Source organism: Mauremys reevesii, linkage group 1 (genome assembly GCF_016161935.1).
Source record: "Mauremys reevesii isolate NIE-2019 linkage group 1, ASM1616193v1, whole genome shotgun sequence".
Lineage (NCBI taxonomy): Eukaryota > Metazoa > Chordata > Testudines > Geoemydidae > Mauremys > Mauremys reevesii.
Window position 1 is genome coordinate 250630194 of NC_052623.1, and position 26092 is coordinate 250656285.

At 46.5% G+C, this 26092-nt stretch overlaps 1 protein-coding gene and 1 long non-coding RNA gene across 2 annotated transcripts in view; one reads left to right on the plus strand and one right to left on the minus strand.

Moving 5' to 3' along the window:
• The window catches only part of WNT5B (Wnt family member 5B), a 97519-nt gene extending 83487 nt beyond the window's left edge, over positions 1–14032 (minus strand). The window contains exon 1 of the mRNA XM_039546858.1: positions 13669–14032. Coding sequence (XP_039402792.1) covers positions 13669–13674 — 6 coding nt within the window. The 5' untranslated portion in view covers positions 13675–14032. The remainder of the gene's footprint in view (positions 1–13668) is intronic.
• LOC120409224 overlaps positions 13632–26092 on the plus strand; it is a 46936-nt gene continuing 34475 nt past the window's right edge. The window contains exon 1 of the long non-coding RNA XR_005601205.1: positions 13632–13711. This is a non-coding gene — a long non-coding RNA (uncharacterized LOC120409224). The remainder of the gene's footprint in view (positions 13712–26092) is intronic.

A 26092-nucleotide genomic window follows, 5' to 3' on the forward strand; every position in this document is an offset into this window, starting at 1 on the left:
AAAAAAGCCCCTTTTTGTTTAATATTGTTCAATCTGGAAAATAACCCATTATCTATTGGAAGTGAATCTCGATGTCGGGGCACCTGGAATGCTCATGACCTGTCTCTGCAGCAGCATGAACAAGGCCTCTCTCTCTCTCCACTCAACAAAGGAACCAAACTAAGGGCCTCAGCCTGCCACCCCGACTCACATGAATGACCTCACTGAAGTTTAAGGGAACCCTCCACCCCATTGAGGGGAACTCTTCAGTTCAGGACAAGACTAGGCAGAGCATGACTGAATGGGAGGTTTTAGTGTAAATGCAGAGTAATTTTTCTTGTCCTCAAATAGAAGCTATGACAGGGCTTGGAAATGGAGTATGGCCATTGTGCCAAAGGGCTTTAGCAACTCAATCAGACCTCAAATGCAAGTGTAACATCCACAGATCCCAGTTGTTGGCAAGCGGGATTGAACCTAACACCTCTGAAGTTTAGTATATGAGTCTCTACCCCATGAGCTAAAAGCCACCTGCCTCTTAGCCAAGACTGTAGCAGACTCATCAATCTCTAGATGTCTAGGAGCCACTAGAGGGGACGGAATGCCACTGCAAGCAGGCATGGGTTATATAAGGACTGTTGAGAAAGACAGAACTTTACCAATTCTTTCCTGTGACAATAAAAGTGGATTTTTGTGGGGGAGGGACTGTCTTCCATGGAGATTGTCTAGTCTCCCTCCTCTTCCCTTCTGTCCTGGATTGCAATGACCTTCTTTTATACCATGAAGGCTGAACACAAACTTTTCCACAGCTCGTCAAATCTACTCCCGAGTCAGCCAGGGGTGAGAAGTGAGCATTGGTCTAGAATGATCCAATGTGCCCAGATGAACCAGGATTTATTACTAATCACAGAACCCTGACCATGTGGGCTGCCCTGGTGGCCCTAGAACAAAAGACCAGACTGGTGGGAAATGAATCAGGGTCTTCTGTATGGGAAAATAGGGCACTTCTAGCATACATGACAAATCTAAGAATTAACCAGGCCTTAGAAATTGCTAGGTAGCAGTGCCCTGCCTTAAGATCACTGATCAGTAGAGCTGAGTGAATAATCTGTAATCTATAATTTAATGAAGTTTGACTCTTTTTCCTCTTCTCAGATTTTTCAACAGCAATTTATAAAATTTTCTCAAATTTTACCATCCAAAATTACTTGGCAGATAATTCCTACAAATAATTCCTGGTATATAGATTGTGAACATTTTGTTGCCAGTACATGATAAGTGAAATTCAACTACTTGGTTAGCTTTGATTCAACACACAGTTGACAGGTATGGTTTCCGTTCCTCAAATGGAGCAAAGCAACTCTTGGAATCAGGTTTCTGATGCAAATATTTGCATTTATAACTTCAAAATACAAATTCCATCAACACTGTCTATTTGCTTATAACGTACTGTTTCTATGAACATTCCTGCCAGTAAACTCATTTGCTAAAACATTAGTGGAGATGACATACAAAATTGTACAAAAACAATCAACCTGAATTCAATTTTTTTAATTCTAGAAAGTATTAGTGGAAATGTTTGAGATATTCACCTAGCTTTACTGATCATCTAGCTTTACTGGTCTGATCCAATGATGTAATGTTTGTAATAGTCTTGCCAGAGAAATACACAGAGGAAGTTTCTGTGAGAACTGGTCTTTCTTCCTTTAAGAACATATCTCCTTTTGGTGTAGATGAATAGATATCACACAACTGTTTGTGAATTTGGCCTCTGAATTTTCAATTGTCTTTGCTCCAAACACAATAGGTTGGTGATAAAAGTGGGACCAATTTCATTTTAGAAGAGGAACTGGAACAAAGCAATGCAAAACAAAGAAAGAAATGGCTTGTTTCAGAGGTTGGTTTGGATTGTGCTTTGATGCAGCTTCAGAACAGAGTGTTAGCAATTCTGAGGAGAACCTGAAAGAGTTTTTAGAAACAAATGTTACAAGGCCTGGCAAAAAATTTTTCCTGGCAGTAGTGGGACCAAAGGTGTGTTTTTTGTTTTGTTGTGTGTGTGTGAGTAAGTGAGAGAGAGACTTCTTAGCTAGAAGATGTATGCTAGTTTTCAAGAGAGCCAGGTTTGGACAACAGCCAAGCAAAAGATTGTCTCAAATCATAGGTTTAAAACACCCAGCTTCCACATGAGATGTCTAACTACATTGGAAGAACAGCAGAGATCTAATTTGTATATGGAATATGCTGCAGGAAGCATAGGAAACAGTTTAGAAGGAAAATTTATTTTAGGTAAGAATTCTGGATATTCATTTGAAAGCACAACACAGAGTAAGAAAAATTAACTTCTCTCAGCCTCTCCAAACCAACCATGTGGACACAACCAAGAATTCAATTTGCAATGAATTACAAGTCATCACACACAAAACCCTGGAATAGTCAGCCAGAAGAACCAATGGGAATACACTTTCGCAGAGCTGGTCAGAAAATGGAATCTCTGTAGGGTTCCCAACTGTCTAATCACACAAACCCAAAGACCCTTGCCCCACACCCTTCCCTGCCCCTTCCCCGAGGCCCTGCCCCTTCTTTGAGGCCCCGCCCTGCTCACTCCATCCCCCCTCCCTCCATTGCTCACTCTCCTCCACCCTCATGCACTCTCTCTGGGCTGGGGCCGAGGGGTTTGGAGTGTGGGAAGGGGCTCCGGGCTGGGGCAGGGGATTGGGCTGCATGCTCTGGGAGGGAGTTTGAGTGTTAGGAGGGGGCCCAGGGTTGGGGTTAGGGTTCAGGAGGGGATGTGGCGTGCAGGCTCCAGGAGCGGGGTCAGGAAAAGGGCAGCAGATGGGGGGGGTGCAAGCTCTGGGAGGGAGTTTGGATGCAGGAGGGGGCTTAGGGCAGGGGTTGGGGTGCGGAGTGGGGGCTCTGGCCAGATGGTGCTTACCTTGGGCAGCTCCCAGTTAGCCCCACTGTGTTGCCAAGGCAGGCTCCCTGCCTGCCCAGGCACTGTGCCAGAAGCACTGGGGAGGGCAGGGGTCTCCACGCGCTGCCAGCATCCTGAGCACTGACTCCGCAGCTCCCATTGGCTGGGAACTGCGGCCCATGGGAGTTGCAGGGGCAGAGCCTGCCTTAGCCCTGCTGCGCTGCCGATTGGGAGCTGCCCAAGGTAAGCGGGGCCAGAGGGCTCCATGCACCTCCCCCACTGCACGCCACTCCTGGAAGTGGCCAGCACATCCCTGTGGCCCTGGGGGGGAACAGGGGGCTCCACACACTGCCCGGACCTGCAGGCACCACTCCCGCAGCTCCCATTGGCTGCAGTTCCCGGCCAATGGGAGCTGCGGAGTCGGCGCTCGGGGCGTGGGCAGCACACGGAGACTCCCTCTCCTCCCAGGGGCCATGGGGATGTGCTGGCCACTTCCAGGAGTGCCGGAGGGCCAAGGCAGAGAGGGAGCGTGCCATTGCCCCACTGGACTTTTAGTGGCCTAAAATCTCCCAGTTTGGCATCTGTGGCCTCCGGGAGATAGAGCCTGATTCCAGGAGACTCCCAGCAAAACCAGGAGGGCAATCCTAAATCTCGGTAAACCTCACGTAAACTCAACCACTTGTCCTAGTGGTTGATGCAGGGTAACACCTTCAGATCAGTTTTAGCAGGTTGAGTTAAGGCCTAGACTTGAGCTAAAGATGTTAACCACTTCTCCTAGTGTAGATTCAGGGTAACATCTTTAGCTCATGTCTATGCCTTAACTCAACCTGCTAAAACTGATCTGAAGGTACTACCCTGCATCTACACTAGGACAAGTGGTTGAGTTTAGGTGGGGTTTAGATAGTTTGTGTTGTCTAGGCCTGACGTAAACTTCATCAACATTTTTCTGGTCAAGGCGGGGCCCTAGTCTAACAGGTTCCCTTCGGGCCTAATTAATGTACCAGAGCTTTTATTATGAACCAGAAAGTGCAAGTGGTTAGTATGCTCTCTGAATGCTACTCTAGTTATGAAGAAACACAGAAATGTATTTACATAATTTGGAAGCAGTAGTGCAAAAATACTATGAAGCTGAGTAAAGACAAGCAAGCAACTTTTTTTTTTTTTCCAAGACAGTGCAGTTTTCTTAGGACACAGAATTGACACTGAAGGAATCCATCCAGTTAAAGAAAAAATGGAAACTATACAGCTAGCACTGGTACTTAATAAAGGTTATCCAGTTGCAAGCTTTCCTGGCATTAATAAGTGATTGCTGAAGTCACTTTATACCGCTCTAAACTGTTAAAACATCTAAACGAATTGTTAAAAGATAAAAATGGGAAATGTTAATAGAAATGGCAAAAAGAATGTGACACAGGTGACCAAGCAGTATCTGCACAGGTGTAAGAACCTTCTGACTCCATTTTTTTCCTGTAATGCTGGTTTGTGAGACCTCCTGGTTGGAGTGGGAACTGTGATCTCACTCGGATTACACAATGGCAGGGAGAAGTCTATTGTATACACATCCTATGCCCTGACAAGAACTGGTATTTATGCTCAAATAATACGCCTTAAGGTACAGTGTATAGAATAATGAAATTCTACAAACACATGTATGGTAGAATGCACTAAATCTTGATAGCTGACCATAAAACTTTACTTAAGTTCTTAGAACCCAAGGCTGTGCAGAGTCTGAAGTGATAATATCTAGTTGGGACATTCCAAATCTTTCCAAAAAAGACACAAAAATGAAAATGTCAGCATAGTTACTGAATAAAACCAGGACATTGTACCAAGCCCAGATCCTGCAAGATTAGAATGAATGGGTGGGTCAGCTAGATGGTGTACTAGGAAAGCCCCCAGACTGGCTAAATTTGTAAAAGAAAAATACTGTGTCATTTCACTTTATTTGTTCATTGTATCCACTTTCTATGTTGAGTGTAAAACAAGATTTCAGAAAATTAGAAGTGTAGTATACATAACACCCATGAAATAATTAAACCGTTTTTAAAAGTGAACTTCCAAGCGAGACAAATTTGGGTTTGTGTCCTTTTTCACTGTTCTATGATGTACGAAGAAGGTCTGAAAGCTTTTGTGACCAAATAAGAGAATCCTCTTGGTTTTTTCTTTAAAAAGTCAGATCTTGTCTATCTTGGAGATGCTATGGTTAAGAACTAGTGAAACAATGACAACACAAGAAATGAATACTAAAATTTGAACAATTGACAAGGAAAGAATTTTAGTCAGACTGTTTAAAAAGACTGATTTCTGTTTGTTTTTGTTAATGCCTACATAACCCCAACAACTAAAGAACACTTGAGAAAACAATTACTTTATTAAATATTCAAATCTCTAAGCCCTTCCCGTTAAGCTGTAATAACTTGCAATAAACATCTTAGACTCCCAAAAAATCCTCCAACAAAACCAAGGAAGTCTTGACACTTCTAGATTTAAGGTAAAAAGCAAGCAGCCTTTTTTTCTACATCAGAGAGAAACACATTTTATTTCTTTTTCAGGTCACCTTTAAAAGTTGTATGCAAAAGTTGTCTGAACACAGATTACTGATCTGCCTAGGACAGTTTGTTCTAATTGAATATCCTTGCAGGAGAGTCATGTAGTCAAGAGTTCTGTGAGTTTTGGTCTGAACTAGTCTCTCCTCATTAGAGATCATATCAGCATTGTTGCTTGTGTGTGATTGAATTAATCTCTCTCAATGACAAACAGTTTTTCTAATTCTCCTTTAGACCAATGGTTTTCAATCTTTTTTCATTTGCAGACCCCTAAAAATTTTTGAATGGAGGTCCGTGGACCACAGGCTGAAAACTGCTGTTCTATGGTAATGACTATCTTTCATGGACATAGACTGCAGACCCTCAGGGGTCTGCAGACTGCAAGTTGAAAACCACTGCTTTAGACTCTTAAGCTAAAATTTTCAGAAGTGACTAATAATTTTGGGGAACCAATTTCAGATGACTTACAGGGGCCTGATTTTCAGAAAGTGCTAACCCCTCACCTCTGAAAATCAGGCCCTTTTAAAGTGGCTCAAGTCAGACAACTCAAAATTAGAACCACCCAAAATCAACAGTCCTTTTTGGAAACGTCGGCCTTAATTACCTCTACTCCAAATACAACAGCACTAACCACAAGGCCATTGGGTTAGTTCAAGGAGTTCTAGTCTACCATGCCAGGAATCAAACCATTTCTTTCATGTGGTAGACTAAATCAATCAAGAGTTTCTTGCATGGTTGTGCAAGGCACTAATGATTTCATCTTTCAGTCTTTCTTTAGATATGTAAGGGCTGCAGGGTTGGACTGTAAAGGCTAGTCTCTGGAATAGGATTTTAAAACAAATTAATTCAACCCAGCAGAGAATTATGTCCTTCCCTTCTCCACTTCACTCCTCTCTCCTCTGCTCTTCAAAGGCTGAGGTGTATATAAAGGTTTTCCCAAGTAAATTAAAAACTACAGCAAACTCAAAGGAATCAAATTCTAAACAAAACAGAAATAGAAAAGGCATACAGTGGGAAATATCTGCCAACTGCATCTCTGAGATTCTGACAGAGGCTGAAAGAGAGACACTGTCCCTTTAAGGGTTGCCTCAGCATGCCTGATCTCTGGGAATGATCAGAGCTGCAGCATAAACTGTGTGGATTGTAACAGGCAGACAGGAGGTTTCCTGAAGCCCACTGTATTGTATATATTCAGAGAGGGAGTGAGCAATCGGGGGAGGGGGAGGAATAGGGACCCTCCACTCCTGAGAGCTGTTAGGTTTCTCATTGTACAGGCAGGTTTAAAAATAAAACCTAGGAACAGGGAGAATTGGCTTCCCAAAGTCCTAGAGAGAATGAGTGTCTAAGATATCTCTGTTTGAGAGAGGGACTGAGCTGCAAAGCATGAGCCCAAAGCAGCCAGGAAATGCTGCAGCAAGAGCCAGACCCACAGCTCAGCCACAAGAGAACAGGTCAGTCTGGGATGCATGAGACTGGCTGAAGAGTTATATTTAGACAGGTAAACATACACAGTAGAAGAGATGGGATTCACACAGACCTAGCCATCTGCTTTTGCTGGGTACCAAGAGGAGCACCCACAGCAAAACCATTGAAGGGTAAGAATCTGCAGCCTAGAGCATCACTGAATATGAAGTTATGGGACAGACTAACAATCTAGCACTTCTTCCCCATTATTCTCTGCATTCCCAGCCCCTCCACGTGGTTTTCATATTACATGGAAAGGCTTTTCAGGGGTGTGTCCGTGTGAAATTGCAGTCTGAAGATAGCTGCAATGGTAAGAGCAAGGTGCCTATGGCAAAGTAGGACTGTACTCGGATGAAAGACCTCTAAAGAAAACCATACTAGGAGATGCAGGAGGTGATGCTGACAATTCAGTAGGCAACGCTTTCCCCTCTGCCGCTTAATTCAGATCTGATACCACACCCTTAAATAGTCAGTGTTGTTTAGACTGTTAAAAAAGCTGCCATGCTTTACCGTAGAGGTGGCTGCACTACCAAGGGTAAATTAAGTGAGCCCTATGTATATATAGCTTGTAGCATGTATTAGTTTCAGCTTGGAAAGCACTTTGGGATGAAAGGTATTTTATAAATATAAGATTTATATAGCTACTCTGTGAAATGTGAAACTGCTGTGCTAAATAATGACAATCTGCTTCCGGCTGCCCCATCACGCTACCTCATTATATACAGAAAAGTTCACATAAGTTTTCTAGATTGGGATGCCAGAAGGGGCCATCAGATCATGTAGTCTAACTTCCTGTAGAATACAAGCCATAGAATTTCATCCAGTTACTCCTGTAGAGACCAATAACTTGTGTTTGGCTAAAGCACATCTTCAGGGCGGGTGCAAGGATGTTTCACACCCTAGGCGAAACTTCCAGCTTGCACCCCCCTCTCCGAGCCCTGTGGCAGCTCTCCGCCCCCCCTCTGCCCTGAAGCACCGCCCCCCACGGCAGCTCCCCCCAGCCCAGGGAGCCGTGCGGCAGCTCCCCACCCCAGCTCACCTCTGCTCCAACTCCTCCCCGAGCACACTGTCACCGCTCCACTTCTTCCACCTCCCAGGCTTGCGGTGCCAATCAGCTGTTTGGCGCCACAAGCCTGGGACGGAGAGAAGCAGAGCAGGGCGGTGTGCTCAGGGGAGGAGGCAGAGCAGAGGTGAGCTGGGGTGGGGAGCAGTTCCCCTGCGTGCCGTGCCCCCCCTTACTTGCTGCAGGTGGCCCTCCCTGCGCCCCCCTGCACCAGGTTGCTCCACCTAAATGCCAACGACGACCAGGGCGGCCAAAGATCCGGCCACCGCGGTCGCCACCTAAGGACCCGAAATGCCGCCCCGCAAATGCTAGCGACCTAGGCAACCGCCTAGGTCACCTAATGGGTTGCACCAGCCCTGTCTAGAAAGGCATCCAGTCTTGATCTGAAGATTTTAAGAAATGGAGACTCCACCACTTCCCCCTTGGTAGTTTGTTCCAATGGTTAATCATCCTCACCGTTAAAAATTTGTGCCTTAAATCTAATTTGAATGTCTGGCTTTGATTTCCAGCCATAGTTTCTTCTTATGCCTTTCTCTGATAAATTAAAGAGCAATATAGTACCTGCAGTTTTCCCCCCATGAAGGTACATATACATCATAGTCAAGTCATCCGTTAATCTTCTTTTTGATAAGTTAAACAGACTGAACTCCTTAAGTCTCTCACTGTAAAGTACTTTTTCCAGCCCACAAACCATTTTTGTGTCTCTTCTCTGCACCTTCTCCAATTCTTCAGCGAAGTCTGCATCCCTTTTATCAATAAGTTTATGTCCCTTTCTCTATAAAAATACAGTATGAGCCGCAGTTAGTAAAAAATGTGCTGCCTTGAAAGTTTTGGCTATTTGAATCCTGATTTTAAAAGGATTACTGAAGTGCTTTTTGTGTGTTCCCAAGTTATTCTGAAATGGTTTAAGTGACACTCAGTCAACTTATACTTAAGTTTTGCTTTAAAAAAATAGAAAAAACCCTAATTAATAGAAATATGTTTATACTGATTTCAATAAACAGGCTATTTCTGATGATTTGCTGCCCTGCATTTCTGGAAATCCAAATTCAACAGCATCATAGTAGTGCAGAAGCACTCTACAGAATGTGAAACTTACCAGCCTTTTGATCCAGAGTGAAATGGAAAGAGCATTAAAGGTGAAGAGTAACAGAATTGCCAACTCTTGTGAATTTATTGCAAGTCTCACAATATTTGGCATTTTACTAAGAGCCTCAGCTCCTGTAGACAAGTGATTACATGAGAATCTCGGCTTTCATGTAAAAAGGTAAGTTTTTAGACCTTGCAGTTTCAGAAAAAAAAACACCTTGAAAATATTCTTTGCCCACTCCAAAATCTCAAAAAAACTCAAAACAAAACAAAAACCCAGAAGGGAAATAAAAAGTACCCCAATTTAAAAGAAGCACATGATTTTTAAGCCAATCACACATTTTTGGGGGTTTGATTTAAGATTTTTCAAATGTTTGAAGTTTGCAATAATGAAGTGAACTAGACTGTAAAATCCTTTCAACTTCAATACTCTGAGGTGGGGATTAATAACATGTGAAGACACTGTAGTTTTAAGTACCGGAATGTGATATTTATCTTAGAAAGAAGGTGAAGTCAGGGCATGTTTAAAGAGAAGAGAGTGCTAATATTACAGCTACACAGTGAACAAGGAGGAAACTACTTTCCAACAGGAAGGAATCCCTCGCTGACACTCCTGGGCATAAAAACACACGTGAGAGATGGAGCCTGGGAGCACAGGAAATCCACAGATGGAGAGAGGCCAGCTTGCCTATCCAATTCTGCCTCATATTCTGAATTGGCAGTTGGATCTCACAATGGTTTTCCTGCCGTATACTTCTCTAATTTCTTTAAAAGAAGAAAATTAAACTGTAACATACACTAGTTTCTGACACACTTGGTAATTTATTCCATATATTGACAATGCTTGGTATATAAAGAAATGCCAGCTTACTTCATATAAGTTGATGACTAGGACAGTAGTGTAAAAAAGAACCTCTCTCTTTCCCCTCCATCCCCTTCTACTTTATTAACCCCTCCAGGACTTTGTAAACTTAGTCAGGCCTGAGTCTTTACTTTCTTTTTGCTAAAGGACATGCACTTTGTTTCACTCTCCTTTTAAAACAAAATCTGTGTATGTGATAGAGGATGGACATGTGCCAGCAAGCAAAAAGTGCTATGACAAAATGACAGCCATTTCAAATGGCCAGTGCATGGCCACTGTGCATAAATAAGTGCATGCATGAGGGAGAGAGTGTAAGAGCAAGAGTGTTTGTGCACATGGGTGAGAAAGTCTATAAATGCTAAGTGAAGAACAGGGTGCTGCCAGTGTCCATGCACCCATGCATACTGGGTAGGGTAAGGGGATGCCTATGCAGACATGCAAAGGGAAACAGAGCTTGTGTGTCCCTGCATATGTGCATGCCTGAGATCATTTATGCACCAAGGCTCATATGAAACTGGAGGGGAGAGAGAGATCAATGTGTGTGAAAGAGTATGTCCTGGCACAAAAGAGAGTGTATATGTGTGCACAAGTGCATATGTTAGAAAACATACGTGCCCATGTACATATTGGATGGGGGAAATATACTTACCAGTATAATCTAAGTGTGTTGGCATATGCAAGGAACATGTTGATGGGCATACATAAGAGTTCTTTGAGTGAGCAAGAGAGAAAGAATTGGAGCAGGTAGAAGCATGAACACTGGTACATGCAGTGTTGTTGTGTGTGACACAGAAAGAATTGGCTCACATGAGAATGTGTGCATTGGTGCAGATGTGAGCATCCACACTTGCATGCCTGGGAGAGAAGAGGAGTGTGTGGGCACACACATGTGTATGCCAGTGCTAGTGTGTATGTGAGAAAGGAGTGAGGTGTTCATGTGTGTAAGTATGTACGTGTGCACACCTACAAATTCTATGCAGAGGTGGGGGAACAAATGCGTTATGTACACATTCAATCAAGTTTGGAATAAGAGATTTTGTGCAAATATGCCTGTGACATTGCACAAGAGAATTGGTGTATTTGTGCAATGCCAGGATAAGAATGAGCATGGATGTTGGAACACAGGCACATGAAAGCTGTTGCACATATTTATGCATGAGAGATTGAAAGTTCTAATGGGCATATTTGTGGGAGCATGTGTGTTGGGATACATGAAAGAGATGGGACTATGTTGGTGTACACAGGCACATAAGCTGTCAGTACAATGGTGCTTGTAGAAAACGTGTGTTGGTGCACTTGTGAAGCTGGTGCAGGAGAGAAAGAACGCTGATGCATGATGATGTCATCATGTTGATGTGTGTGCAAGAAAGAATACAAACATACGTTTGCCTAACATATATACAAAAAGGGTGTATACATGCATGTACATCATTCTGGGACGTATTAGCAGGAGTGTTGAGCAGAAGAATTACTTCTTGTGTCTTCCTTTCAACTGGAGTATTGGGTCCAGTTCTGGGTGCCACATTTCAGGAAAGATGTGGACAAATTGGAGAAAGTCCAGAGAAGAGCAACAAAAATGATTGAAGGTCTAGAAAACATGACCTATGAGGGAAGACTGAAAAAAATTGGGTTTGTTTAGTCTGGAAAAGAGAAGACAGAGGGGACATGATAACAGTTTTCAAGTACATCATGTTTAAAAAAAAAATTGAGGAGGGAGAAAAATTGTCCTTTTTAACCTCTGAGGATAGGACAAGAAGCAATGGGCTTAAATTGCAGCAAGGGAGTTTTAGGTTGGACATTAGAAACAATTTCCTAATTGTCAGGGTGATTAAGCACTGGAATAAATTGCCTAGGGAAGTTGTTCTTAAAAATCTCCAATGATGGAGATTTCACAAGTTAGACAAACATCTGTCAGGGATGGTCTAAATAATACTTAGTCCTGCCATGAGTGCAGGGGACTGGACTAGATGACCTCTTGAGGTCCCTTTCAGTTCTATGATTCTATGAGGACAGTGAGGGGATGCACAGGTGTCAATTTGCTCTCGTTCATGAGTTTGTGTGTGTTCCGATGTAGACTCATAGACTTTAAGGTCAGAAGGGACCATCGTGACCATCTATTCAGACATCCTGCCCATTGAAAGCAACAGAACCTCACCCACCCGCTCCTGAAATAGGCGTATAACCTCTGGTTGAGTTACTGAAGTTCTCAGATCCTGATTTAAAGACATTAAGTTATAGAGAATCCACCATTTACTCTAGTTCAAAGCAGCAAGTGACCTGTGTCCCATGCTGCAGAGGAAGGCAAAAAAAAAAAAAAGCCCCCCAAAAACACAACCTATGGGTTTATATGCTTGCATCCATCCATAAGCCATGACACAGGCACAAGGCAGACCTAGCCTGCCTAACAGAGGTACAGGAGGATGGGATTGCTCGGCAGGGTAAGTAATGGCACGTACAGCCTTTCCACCTCTAGGTCACCAATTCAAATCCATCTCTGGTTTGTAGTAACTGAAAGCTATAACCTAGTAAAATCAGTCAGCAGCCTTAGTCCAGGTGCCGGTAAACAAATGTACTGAGCATAAAACCCACTGTATCGGATGCGTCTGTCCCAGCAGAGAGGCCGATGATTGAATTAGTCGCAGAAACTGAATTTTCGCACCAGGCCAGGGCACACTGACAGACAAGGTGGGAGCAAGGCAGTACTGCTAGCGCCCAGCTGTGGAGAAAGGACCTTAGTCTCAGTTTGGTTCCTTTTCCCCAAGATTTAAATGTACCGCAACAGCACCCACTGGAGGTCCAGGCCTCCCGGAATACCGGACACCTTCCTGCTCAGTTTTCGAAGATGCCCTGAGCAATCACAAGTCGCAAGCCCCAGCCGGGGAGGGCTCAGACCAGAGGCCGGCTCCCGCTACCCCGCACCTCCCAACACAACGTCCAGACGCCGGTTCGGAAAGCACAACGTGACAGAAAGTTGCAGAGCGAGTTTCGCGCCCACCCAGCGCGTCTGGGCTGGCGAACTAGGCGGGGGACGCGGGGCCAGGGCTGAGCAGCGCGCCCCTCAGCGAGCCACCCCGAGCCACCCCTCAAACTCCCCAGCAGCAGCAGCTCCCGCCAGCAGCCCCACCCCTCACCTGCCTGCTGCAGGGGCAGGCGGCGAGCTGGAGAGGCCACAACAAAGCTGAGGGAGCAGGCAGGGCCGGGGGGAGCTTTCCTGCCCCCACACGAGCAGCAGCTCCAGCTTTGTTCCAGGAGCGGGGACGGCGCAAGGCTCCACCGGTGCCGCCTCGGGGAGAGAAACCGCTTCCCCCGCCGCCCCATCCAACCTGATGTGGGCCCAGGACGAGCTGCCTGCCGCTTTCCCCTCTGCGGCTCCCGCTCCTGCCCCGTGCCCCCAGCCCGACAGGCGGCCGGGCGGAGTTCCCGCTCCCACCCCCTCAGCGGCACCCGGCCCTGGGACCGGCTCCTCGGACTTACAGCCCGGCCCAGTGCCTGGGGCTCGGCACCAAGAGGCCGGGCCGGAGGAGGGGAAGGGGCCAGGCAGAGCCCCCGGACGCGGGCTGACAGCCAGCCCGCCCCTCCCCGCGGCCAAGGGGGATTAAGGCACCGGGAAAGCGTCCAGAGGCGGCGGCGGCTCAGCCCAGAGCCCCCGGCTCTGCCCATGTCTGAGACACCCTCCGGCCGGCGTAACAGGGGCACTGGCAATGGCAAGCCCCGTCCCAAGCCTCGCCCGCCCCTGCTCAGCCCCGCCGCCTCCTACCTGCATCTGGTGGCTCCTGTCAGGCTGGCTCCGCAGGCAGCAGGTGAGTCCTGTTCCCGGGCAGAGGGAGCCCGGCTGGGGGCGCGGGGGAAGCCGCTGCAATGTCAGGAGACGCACCTGCCCCCGGGGCCCACCGGCTCTCGCTGCCCGTTAGCCTTTAAATCCGAGGCTCATCCGAATCCCCCTGTCCCAGCACTTTGGCGCCCCCAGTGCCCGGGCCGCCCGGCTCCTCGCTCGGCTGCGCCGCTGGAGGGGGGCTGCTCCCCGGCACCCGCTCTCTCGCGCTGGGGCTGCCCCGGGCTCTTCTCCCTGCAGCGGCGGGAACCGGACTTAACTTTCAGCCGCAGTTTGTGGCAGCTGCGGTGCCGAGTGCAGGGGCCGGAGCACAGCAAGCAGATCCCGGGGGCTCTGGCAGCCTCCGCCCCGCCTCCCCCACGCCCTGCGCCAGCCCCCGGGCCCGCCCCGCCCGGTCCGCAGCTACACAGGCAGAGCCTGAGAGCCGCGGGGACTCCCGCCTCCCAGAGCCTGGGATCCCCCGCCTCGCCCGCCCCAGGGGATACCTTCGCTACAGCGCCACTCCGTCCCCCGACCCCACATCCTCTACAGACCCAGGTCTACTGGTCACATTCAGTCCCCAATCCCGGACCCTCCTGCTCCCCGGGGCACACACCCAGAGCCCCCCACTCCCTTCCGGAGACACCTCCCCATTGGGGTTTAAACTTCCTGTAAGAAGCCAAGCATGCCTACATCCCCTCTCCAGAGCCCAGGGCATGGCATCCTTCTCCCTCCACCCTCTAGTGAAACAGACACCTTCCCTCTGGGGCACCTCACATTGGCCACTGTCGGTAGACAGGATATTGGGCTAGATGGACCTTTGGTCTGACCCAGTATGGCCGTTCTCATATTCCAAGATGCAAAGTAGTCTGGTTAGGGAATGCAGATCCATAGGCCAGTGAAACCTCAGATTATGTACTATATATCCCTGATTAAATCTTGGGTAGTCTAGGGAGGGGGCTCTGTGGGGGACACGGCTGTCCTGGGACAGGGGGTATCAGCGTGTGGCCCGAGACCAAGATGGATGGGGGCAGTGGTGCGTGGCCCGGGACCACCACTGGTGCTCGGGGGGAGGGCAGCAGCGTGCAGTCCAGGACCACCATTGTTGCTCCAGGGAAGGAGGGTGGCCTTAATCAGGATACACATTCAGAGTGTATTAGGATTCACACTCAAAGGTAGGAATATCAGACTTCACATTCACACTGCAATAGGTTCTACATATTAGTTTCCATATTCGGGATCAGAGTCTGTTTTCATGTATACTGGTATAAATTTGGAGGAGCTTCAAATTTAGCAGAGTCACTACAGATTTACACTGGTGTACCTGAGATCAACATCTGGCCCTCAGGGTTACATACCAGCACACTAGTAGCAAGATTTACATTCCCAGTCTCTGAGTTCAGTGTCACTTACACACTAGTGCAATAATACCAGGATTTGCAGTCTGGCATATTGGGATCCTCGCATCAGAGCTCTAGTATCAGGATTCCAAATGCAGCAGGGCTAGCATACATGTGCAAAGGTGCAAGAAATGGGCTAGATGCTGATGTCAGTTACACCAGTTCAAATCCAGAATAACTCTGCAATGGAGTTACCCCAGGCATAAATCTGGCCAATTGGAATCACTCTCTATTTACACCATTTTTACTGAACTCAGAGTCTGGCTTAGCAAGTGTAATTTGCTAACCGCCCATTAGTGTCTGGTTTCAAACAGCTTTGAGCTTCTGTTCATGTTCAGAGAGGAAATATTTATCTGGGCACTTTTAGAGAAATAGGTAAACATCTGAATGCAGGATATATAGTAAAAAATAATTGAAGGTTTTGGCTGTCTTAATTTATGACCAAATAATCCAACATTTTCCATCACTGCACTCAGTTATACCTTCTTTCAATGTGAATTAGGGAGAGCAGAGGTGTGTCTGGGAATAAATAGTAACTCACTATTTTTGGTAGGAAATAAGGAACAATTGTCCTCAGGACTTTATAACCAGAAACATAATAGCTGTTATGGCAAATACCAGCTAATTAGAGGGAAACACCACCTCCAAATTGCACTGTCTGCAGTGAGTGGTGGGTGCCAGTTTTTCTCACCTGGAGCTAAATGTGTTTTATGAAATGGGATGTTGTTCCCTGTGTGTTTGCAGAACTTTAACTGTTGAGCATCCAGTCTCCAGAGAACAAGGCACAGAGCATTTTGTTCACTAATACACACTAGGACTGGCTCCAAAGGATCCTCTTTCTAAGAAGGGGTGCTTCGCAGAGCTGATGTATCTATTTGTACTGGACCATTTGATGTGCTACCTAATTACTGTGCTGCCTGTCTACCCTGGTCTGGGGAGGTCCAGGTACAATTGGTTGTTAGGGGCTATTGGGCCAAAGCTCCACCACTAATGGTAATAAGGTAAATAATGGAGATACCCTAGAACTCCTAGAACTTGGAGGACCTTGAAGGTCATCTCCCTGCCCCCCCTGCCTAGCTAGCATTTTCATTTTTCCCCCCAGATCCCTAAGTAGCCTCCTCAAGGATTGAACTCACAACCCTGGGTTTAGCAGGCCAATGCTCAAACCACTGAGCTATCCCTGCCCCCCTACACATGCTATAACTGTGTAGTGTGGCTGATGTACTGCATAGGGACTCCTGTGGGGGTGGTGCTTCTTTAAGCCCCTGGAGGCTGCAGTACACCTGGCTACCATTAGGAGAGTACTTGAGGGCAAAGGGAGAAGGCACAGAGCTGGGAATACATATAAAGCAGGGGTGGGCAAACTTTCTGGCCCAAGGACCACATTGGGGTTGTGCAACTGTATGGAGGGCCGGGTAGGGAAGGCTGTGCCTCCCCAAACAGCCTGGCCCCTCACCCCCATCCACCCCTCCCACTTCCCACCCCCTGACTGCCCCCCTCAGAACCCGCAACCAATCCAACCCCCCCTGCTCCTTGTCCTCTGACCGCCCCCTCCTGGGACCCCAGCCCCCTATCCAACCCCTCTGCTCCCTGTCCCCTGACTGTGCTGACCCCTATCCACACCCCCACGCCCAGACAACCGCCCTCTGCTCCTCGTCTCCTGACCACCCCATCCTGGGACCCCGTGCCCCTAACTTCCCTCCGGGATCCCACTCCCCCTTATCCAACCCTCCCTGCTTCCTGTCCCTTGAGTGCCCTTCTGACCCTTATCCACATCCCCGTCCCCTGACAGGCTCCCCGGGACTCCCACTTCCAACCATCCCCGTTCCCCATTCCCTGACCACTCCCCCAGAACCTCCACCCCATCCAATCACCCCCTCCTCCCTGACTGCCCCCCAGGACTCCCCACTCCCTTACCCAACCGTCCCGCCCCCTTACCAGCAGAAGGAGCTCGCAGCTGCGACACCCGGCCAGAGCCAGCTGCGCTCCCCATGCTGTCCAGTGGGAGTGGCATGCCAGAGTGCGGCCCGCGTGGCTGCAGGGGAGGGGGGACAGCGGGCAGGGGGCCTGGGACTAGGCTCCCCAGCCAGGAGCTCAGGGGCCGGGCAGGATGGACCTACGGGCCGGATGTGGCTCACGGGCCGTAATTTGCCCACGTCTGATATAGAGGCTGCAGTAAAGCTACCTACAGAGGCAAAATATAGGGCTGGGTGCACGTGTTTCTGATAGTTGCCATCCATTCCGCACATGGAGGGGGAGGAGAAGGGAATGCGGGTTTGTATGAGGTTAATTGAGAGCATATCACTCCCTGCTGCCACAGTCCTTCCTCACTGCCTCTGCTCCTGCTTCTTCAGGTCTAAGGGAAGTAGGGGAGGTTTCTGATCCTGGCGGTAGTGGTGGGTGTCAGGTACAAGAGGGAAGAGTTCTGAGCCTGGACAGTTGTGTGTGTTTGTATGTGCATAGAGAAGGGTGTGATGTTCTGGGCCTGGGGGCTGTTGGGTGAGAGAGAGTTTGGCACTGAGGGAGTGGTTCTGAGCCGTGAAGAGGTTGATGCGAAGAGGCAGGCTTCTTAGCCGGGAAGGAAGAGGGGTGTATGAGTGAGGAGGTTCGGAGTTGGTGGGGGTTGGAGAGAGCTGAGGCGGTTTGGGGAGGTTTTGAACTGGCAAGGGAGCAGTCGAGGCTGGTAAGACTGAGTGCAGGGAAACAGAGTGTTTGGTGAATGAAGATGTGGATGAATTGTTAAGGCATGTGTGTGTGTGGGGGGGGGGGACACAGTAGGGAAGATGGTAGGGAGTGATAGAGGGATACATGTGTTTTTTTCCCACCCAACCCCTTAGTGTGAAGTGTCCCAGTTTTTCATTCTGGAAGGGGAAGAGGGTGTCTCTTTTTCTTTCCACTGCCCACAAACTACCCTTATCCCCCACTACAACGTTTTTCTGGGATACCCGGACCATACCATCCTAGTTTTTGTACTTTAAATATATGATCTACTCTCGGGGGAGTTGGAGGGGGAAGTACACTTACTCCCTGGAGCCTCACCAGCTACTTTGGGTACGCACGACAAGTGAGGAGATTTCCACTTCTGTAAAATCCATGGAAGAAGATGTCCAAACTCATCTAAAGAGCAGGATGATTCCTGCTTGGTTTAAAAAGCCTTACCAGTCAAAACTGAAACTGTGAGGAGAGTGAACTTTGTCCCATGGCCAGAGACTAGGATGTGAGTGATAATGAGAGGGAACAGTGTCACAACAGGTCTATGCTTTGTATCAGCAGGATTAGGAAGCCTGCTGCATCACACCATTTGTAGTGTATGATTTAACCCTTACAGTACCTGGGGTCTTCATGTACAAGTCATGTTCAGTTCTTCTGTCCACCCTGTCTCCCAATGGCCATAAAAGTAATGTTTTCCCCACACCACTCTTTCTCTTTCACCAAGAGAATGGACACTGCCCTCCTCCCCACAACGTGAATGAGAATGATCTTAGCTGCAGAAAGAGGGAGGGTAGGCTTCTGACCAATCTGTGTTCAGTAAGAGATGAGACACTTAGACCCACTTGATAAAAGAAAGACATATAAAAAGTATATTGAATGTAAGTCCCTCTATTTATGCAGCATGAATCTACAGACTATTTTAATAATCTGTGCAGCCAAAGATGCTAAAAAATATGAGATCGAGACCTTATAATCAGAGATCAAGCAACACATCCCCAAAGTACCTTTAGCTAAAGTTAGGCCCAGAGGGGTATTTCTGTGGTCCTCTTGAGCTTCGATCTCTTGAGCAGTTTCTCTGTCAATTTAGTGTCTGTTCGATAAGATGCCCTCTCTCCAACCACACCAAACCCCATGTCAGGCCCATGCCTACTCAGAGCTACCTTTTAACATTTTACTTGTACCTTTCTTTACACTTCCTCTTACTGGGACTGATGCTTTGTTTTTAATTCCCATCCAGCTTTCTCTCTAGGTTGGAGATTGGTAGCAGGAGGCAGGTTAAGTGAAAAGGGTAGGTTGTGTGGATCTGTGAGAGTTTTCAATAGCAAAGGATGAGAGAGAAGACAGGACTTACAGAATCATTGAAATCAGGGCTGGAAAAGATATGTCCAGCTCCCTGCCAAAGCAGGACTCATTCCAGACAAGATGCCTGACTTGCCTTGCCTCGCTGGTATTAAAACCTTCACTGCCCCACACTCATCTTCTTTTCTTGCCCCTGCAGCCCCCTAGCACACTACATATTCTCAGCTGTTATCCACATGGGAACCAGATCGATTCCCATAGGCTTAAAGCTCATGACATGGGAACTTGTGGTGCCCCACAAAAGGAAATTTCAGGTAAATACCTGGAAATATTTCCTAATGTTGACGTTTATTAAGCTGTGGAATAGTCTCCCCAAAGACATAGTTGAAGCTCCATCCCTTGAGTCATAAGAACAGGAATAGAGCATGGGAGAATACCGTGTATTATATGGAACATTTCTGCACTAGTCCCTGAGGAGGTGTGGGAAGGAATGGACTAGAAGACTTACATAGTTTCTAGTTCTAATTGCTATGAACTTACAATGGCTTTTCCAGCCCCCAAGCATAGCCTTACTCATTAAAACACAATTGCATCCACTGTCAATTGAAAAAGGATTCTTCTTGGCAATCACCACCAAGGGCTGGTAAAGTCTGTTCTGAATTCTGGAAGGCAGATCTGAGGAGAAGCAGAGGCCAAATGGAGGCTCCATGGGTCAGGCAGGACTTGCCCTCTTTTGAATCAGATAACCTACAATATATGCTTTGGCTGCTGCAGTTAATTTGCTCAGAGTTCACTTATATTTATTAGTTGCATCCACACCTTTTCAGATAGCACCAGCCTCCAGTAATACAGACCACGAAGGGTCACAGCAACTTTCTTATCAAGAAATCTTTGCAGCTATATGTCATATAACTTTTCCAGAGATAGAGGCTTTTCTCTTTCCTCCTCTGTGTGATGTGCTACTCTGCTCCCTGGAAGGATTCCCTGGGACTGGGAGACATGTTTCTCAGCAGGCTGTTCCCAGCAAAGTCCAGGTTGGCAACTTGCCAGGAGCCAGAGATTTACAGCTATTTTGCATAAGGTTTTGCACTTGGAGCTAGATGGAGACACAATCGATAGTGTTTGTTCACGCTCATATCTTCCTTGAGAGACAGCCTGTTGTTTACATTCACCAGCTGTAAAATCTGTGGCCCATCTGCTTTGCCCTTACCGGGCAGTTACAGGGGAAGGGCAGTTGTGGGAAGCACATTAGGACTCCACAGCTGCTTGGGGCATTGAGTTGCACTTTGGCCACCCTGCTTCAGAAGCACCATAAAGACATCCGAGGTACAGGAGCTTTGTCCTGCCTGCCCCTCCCCCCGAACTTGATCACCAAACAAAGGGAAAAACACAATTGTTAAGTTAAGCCAAAAACCTAGAAAACAGAGTTATTAGCAACCTTTCACATGAATTCAAGATGAAAAGACTCTGTAGTAGCCAGAGAGATCCTGAGATCCAGAAGAGTAGGTTGTCTCTCTCTATTGACTTGCCCAGCATCATACACTAACCCTGTAGCAAAGCTGGAAATAACATGCAGAGCTCTTGATACCCAGTTCTGTGCTTTAGTCATTAGACAAGCTCCTCTCTCTCTGTGACCATTACAATGGAGTTTGTGGGTTCAACAGTCCTCCTCTACCCCCAAACAGGAAACCCCAGGTCATGTGGCAGCTGAAATGGAAAGGGTAAAACAAGGAGATGTCCAGCGAACACTGCAGGTTCAGTACCAAGTGAAGGACAGGAATGGATCAGTGGAGTTGTCCATACACAGGGAACTAGTGTTTCCTCACTCATTTTTTATTGCAATTGATTCTTGGGCTCAATTCACTAGTGGAGAAGCCCAGGGCCGACTGGGCCAGACAAATCTCAGATGCCACAGAGGTCTCACAGACCCTAAGGAGTATAAAGGATTATCATTCAGGCAGATTTCTACCCCAGTCCAAAAAAACTATCCTCTTTCTCTCTGATTTTAACAAGAGACATGGTGGTTATTTCTGTATTACAGCCTTGGAAAGTGGATGTAGGCAAAACTTCAGGACCAACACATAACAGGGGCTTACATTGAAATTGTGGAGGCAGAGATGCTTTCACTCCCTTCTGGAACAAAGACCCCTCCCCACATTCTGGAAAAGCTATCGCAGACCACTCCCTTTCCTGCATTCAGAGCCAGATCTCAGGATAACAAGGACAACTGGGTGACAGGAACATAAGAATTCCCATACTGGATCAGACCTAAGGTCCTGCCAATCCAGTTTCTTCTCTCTGACAATGATCAGCAACAGATGCTTCAGAGGAAGGTGTAAGAACCTTGTAGCAGGCAGATGTGAAACAATCTGTTCTCCACATAGGTCTCATCCTTATCTCTAACAGCTAGAGACTGGCTTAAGTCCTGAAGCAGGAGGTTTAATATCCCTTCCAAAATTAGAACATAAGAACTGACATAATGAGTCAGACCAATGGTCCATCTAGCCCAGGATCCTGTCTCTGACAGTAGCCAGTACCAGAGCTTCAGGGGGAGTGTACATAACAGGGCAGGTGGAGAGATTTGCCCCATCTTCCCATCCCGGCTTCTGGCAGTCAGAAGGTTAGGGTTGCCCCGAGCATTGGGCTGCATCCCTGATCATCTTGGCTAATAGCCATTGATGGACCTATCCTCCATGAATTTATCTAGTTCTTTTTTGAACCCCAGTTATACTTTAGGCCTTCACAAGATCCCTTGGCAATGAGTTCCACAAGTTAATTGTGAATTATGCAAAAAGGACCTCTGTTTGTATTAAATCTTCTGCATAGTAATTTCATTGGGTGACCTTGGATTTTGTATTGTGGGAAAAGGTTTTCCCACATCATTCATGATTTTATAGACCTCTGTAAAAAGATTCTCTCTGGATGCCTCCCTAGTTGGGCTGGTGCCCCTTGCCACACTCAGTTACCACAGAATCATAGAACCATAGAGTTAGAAGGGACTGCAAGGGTCATCTAGTCTAACCCCCTGCCAAGATGCAGGATTTTTTGTGTCTAAACCATCCAAGGCAGATGGCTATCCAGCCTCTTTTTGAAAACCTCCAGTGAAGAAGATTCCAGGAGTTCCCTAGGTAGTTTGTTTCATTGTCCTACTTTCTTACAGTTAGGAAGTTTGTCCTGAGCTTTAATCTAAATCTGCTATGTGGTAATTTGAACCCATTGCCTCTTGTCCTTCCCTCTGTGACAAGAGAGAACAATTTTTCTCCATCTTTCTTATGAAAGGCTTTCAAGTATTTGAAGACCATTATCATGTTCCCTTCTAATCTCCTCTTTTCCAAACTAAACATACCCAGTTCCTTCAGCATTTGCTCATGTGGCTTGCATTCCATCTCTTTGATCATTTTTGTCGTTCATCTCTGGATCCTTTCCAGTTTCTCTACATTCTTTCAATACAGTGGTGACCGATATTGGACACAGTACTCCAGCTGAGGCCTAACCAGCATCAAGTAGAGTGGTACTATCACCTCCTGAGAGGTGATATTATACCTCTGTTTATGCAACCCAAAATGGCATTTGCTTTTTGTGCGACAGCATTGCATTGTTGACTCATCTTGAGGTTGTGATCCACCACTACTCCCAGATCCTTCTTAGCAGTGCTGCTGCCAAGCCAGTTATCCCCCATTCAGTACTTGTGCATTTGGTTTTTCTCCCTAATTGTAGCACCTTACATTTGTTTTTGTTGAATTTCATTTTGTTGTCTATAGCCCAGTTTTCCACTTTATCAAGATCCGTTTGAATTTTAGTTCTATCATTCAAAGTGTTTACAACCCCCCAGCGTTGTGTCATCTGCAAATTTGATCAGTATGCTCTCTCTTTCTACATCTAGGTCATTAATAAAGATGTTAAATAACACCAGACCCAGAACAGATCGCTGTGGAACTCCACTTGAGACATTCTTCCAATCTGATGTCATTCCATTAATAGCTACTCTTTGTTTGCGGTTGTTTAACCAGTTATGTATCCACTTAATGGTAGTTCTACTGAGCTTGCCTTTCTCCAGTTTATGAGACTTACACATGGGACTGTGTCAAAAGCCTTGCTAAAGTCCAGGTATATTATGTCTCCCACATTCCCTCTATCCAACAAACCAGTTACCTTGTCAAAGAAGGAAAGCAAGTTGGTTTGGCATGATTTGTTCTTAGTAAATCTGTGCTGCCTGCTAGTGATCACCCCTTCATACTACAGGTATTCATAAATTGAAAGTTTTATACATTGCTCTAGTAGCTTTCCAGGTATCAACTGATCTATAGTTCCCTGGCTCCTCCTTTCCCTCCTTTTTAAAGATGGGCACCTCGTTAGGTCTTCTCCAGTCTTCCAGGACCTCTTCTGTCATCCATGAGTTTTCCAATATTATTGCCAGTGGTGCCGAGATTTCTTCAGCTAATTCCTGCAGCTCCCTGGGGTGAATAGCATCAGGCCCTCCTGACTTGAATTCATTCAAATTAGACAGATCTCTGACGTGTTCTTTAGTTATCGTGACCTGCATCTTTTCTCCTTTATTGTCTTTGATAACTTCACTAGTTGTCCAGTCATATGTTCTTTTTTGTGGAAGAGTAAAGCAAAGTAGGAATTGAATATCTCCGCCTTCTTATCATCTTCCATTACCAGCTCACCTTCTCCATTAAGCCGTGGGCCCACACTATCCTTGATCTTTCTTTTCTGTCACAGGGTTGGCCCAGTACAGGCCACAGCCTCTTAATCTTTGTAGTGGGCCCTGCCCTTCTGGGCCTGCTTAGCTTACAGGTGGGGGACAAGCAAAAGTTCAGTTTCAGCACAAAACAAACCCTTGCTAAAGTCAATAAAAAGCAAAAATGTCAGAGGCATCACCTTATTTCAGGCATGCCTGGATAGCAGCTTTGTTGCAGTCCTTATGGCTGGGTAGCCAAGTCAAGGTATGTCTACACATATTTGGGGTCGGGAAGGAATTTTCCACCTCCCCAAGAGATGGTAGCTAGGTCAACAGAAGAATTCTTCCGTCGACCTAGCATTGTCTACATGGGGATTTAGATTGGCTCAACAATGCCACTTGGGTTGTGGATTTTTCACACTCCTGACTGATGTAGTTAAACCAATCCAATTTTCTAGTGTAGACCAGGCCTCAGTCTCTCCCTACTGGCTCATCCCTGGGGCTCGCTGGACTCCTCACACAGCTGGCAGGTGTGCGTGTGTGTGGATTCTGGCAGTAGAAGTCCTTTTGCTGTCTCAGGAGCCACTCCAGTGGTCCAGCTGCTCACTTATCAGGGCTTCCCCTGTTGCAGGCTCCAGCTTCCTTCTTGTAAAGCCCTCCTCCCTACTATACATGACTGGCAGGGCTGCCTTATCACACACAGCCTCCCAAGCCCCTTCCCTGTCCGTGCAGGGTTTATACACCTCCTCCCAACCTTTATCATTGTAGTGCCCCTCTCCACCTGGTTACCTCCTTTAATGGCAATCCGCTTACAGGTTCTGATGGACAGGTCTGGGTTCTTTTGGATCCCGCCACCCACTCAGCAGGGTGTATCTTTTTTCTTTTTTTTCCTATGAAATTATTTGGTGGTGCCTCCATCCCCCTCGCTCCTTCCTGGCAGGGTCACCAGGCAGCTTGAGCAGAAAATTCTAAATACAGAGTAATCCCCACTTACTTGCCAGATAGTTGGAGACTTCCAAGAAATAACACAAACACATAAAAATATATTCAACACAATGATTATATTAAACAGGAGACAAATACAACATAACAGGGTGAAACACTATTTTTAGGGTCACTGGTGCCCACACTAAAAATACCTGTGACTTGATGTAACAAGTGTAAAATTAGTGTCCTGTTGGTACGCGTAATTTTTTTTTCATTAAAGTATATGATATTACCAGTGACCTGGAATATGCGGTGAATAGTAAACTAATTACATGTGGTGATGAGATAAAAGTAGAAGGGGTGGTTAATACTGTACCATGGAGTAAAACTGCAGAAGAGCTGGAGAGTTTAGAAAATGGGCAAAGACTAATGGGTTGAGATTCCGTTAATGCAGATAATACACTAGAAGAGAAAAGTCATCAGGTCGAAATGCACAGAGGGAGAAAATTGCCTAGAGCATAGTGATGCAGACAGAGTGTTGGCGAAAAGAGTACCAGGAAGCACAGTACATGCAAACATGGCATGTGATAGTGTTGTTGTAAAGAGGCAAATGGTGCTCTGGGATGGCTCTACACCTCTCCTAGGCAGCCCCAGATAGCTGACAATTCCTTGTTATTCAGCAGTAGTAAGACCACAGCTAATTTCCTGTGTTCATTTCTGGGCCTCACAAAGGCCAGAGCTCAAGTAAAGAGCATAAACAAAGGCAAAAAAAAAAAAAAAAAAAAAAAAAAGGAAGGGGAGGGAAGGAAGTAAAATGGGGTGAGACCAGGAGTAAAAGCCTGAGGTTAGAAAAAAGAAAATCCAAGTTACATTGAGTTTACTGTGAAACTTTTGCCAATCAGACAATGGAGTGATCTCCCATAAGAAGCTGTTGACATACCATCACCATGTGTGTTTGGGGGATACCTGCATAAGGTTGAGAAACTAGTGTATAAGTTTCCATCAATAAGTTAGACAGAGGAACTCCTGTCATTATATAAGGGTGGGTGCCTCTAGACAACACTTTCAGACCTAACATCTCTATGTATATTATAACAGGCATGAAGACGAGATGTGTACAATTTAGTAATTATAATTTCTCTCTCTCCTATGCAGGAGGACTCATTGTACCAAGGGTTTATAGGAAGAGTAATATGGAAAATGGTACCAATATTTGGCGGTTATACAACCCTCTACAATGTTTCTAAAAAAAGATTTTCTATACAACGTGTCACAAACAGCTTACTCACTGGTGTGGTATGATACAAAGATTTTATTGGTCCTCATTTGGGATGGTCTGTATAGGTCA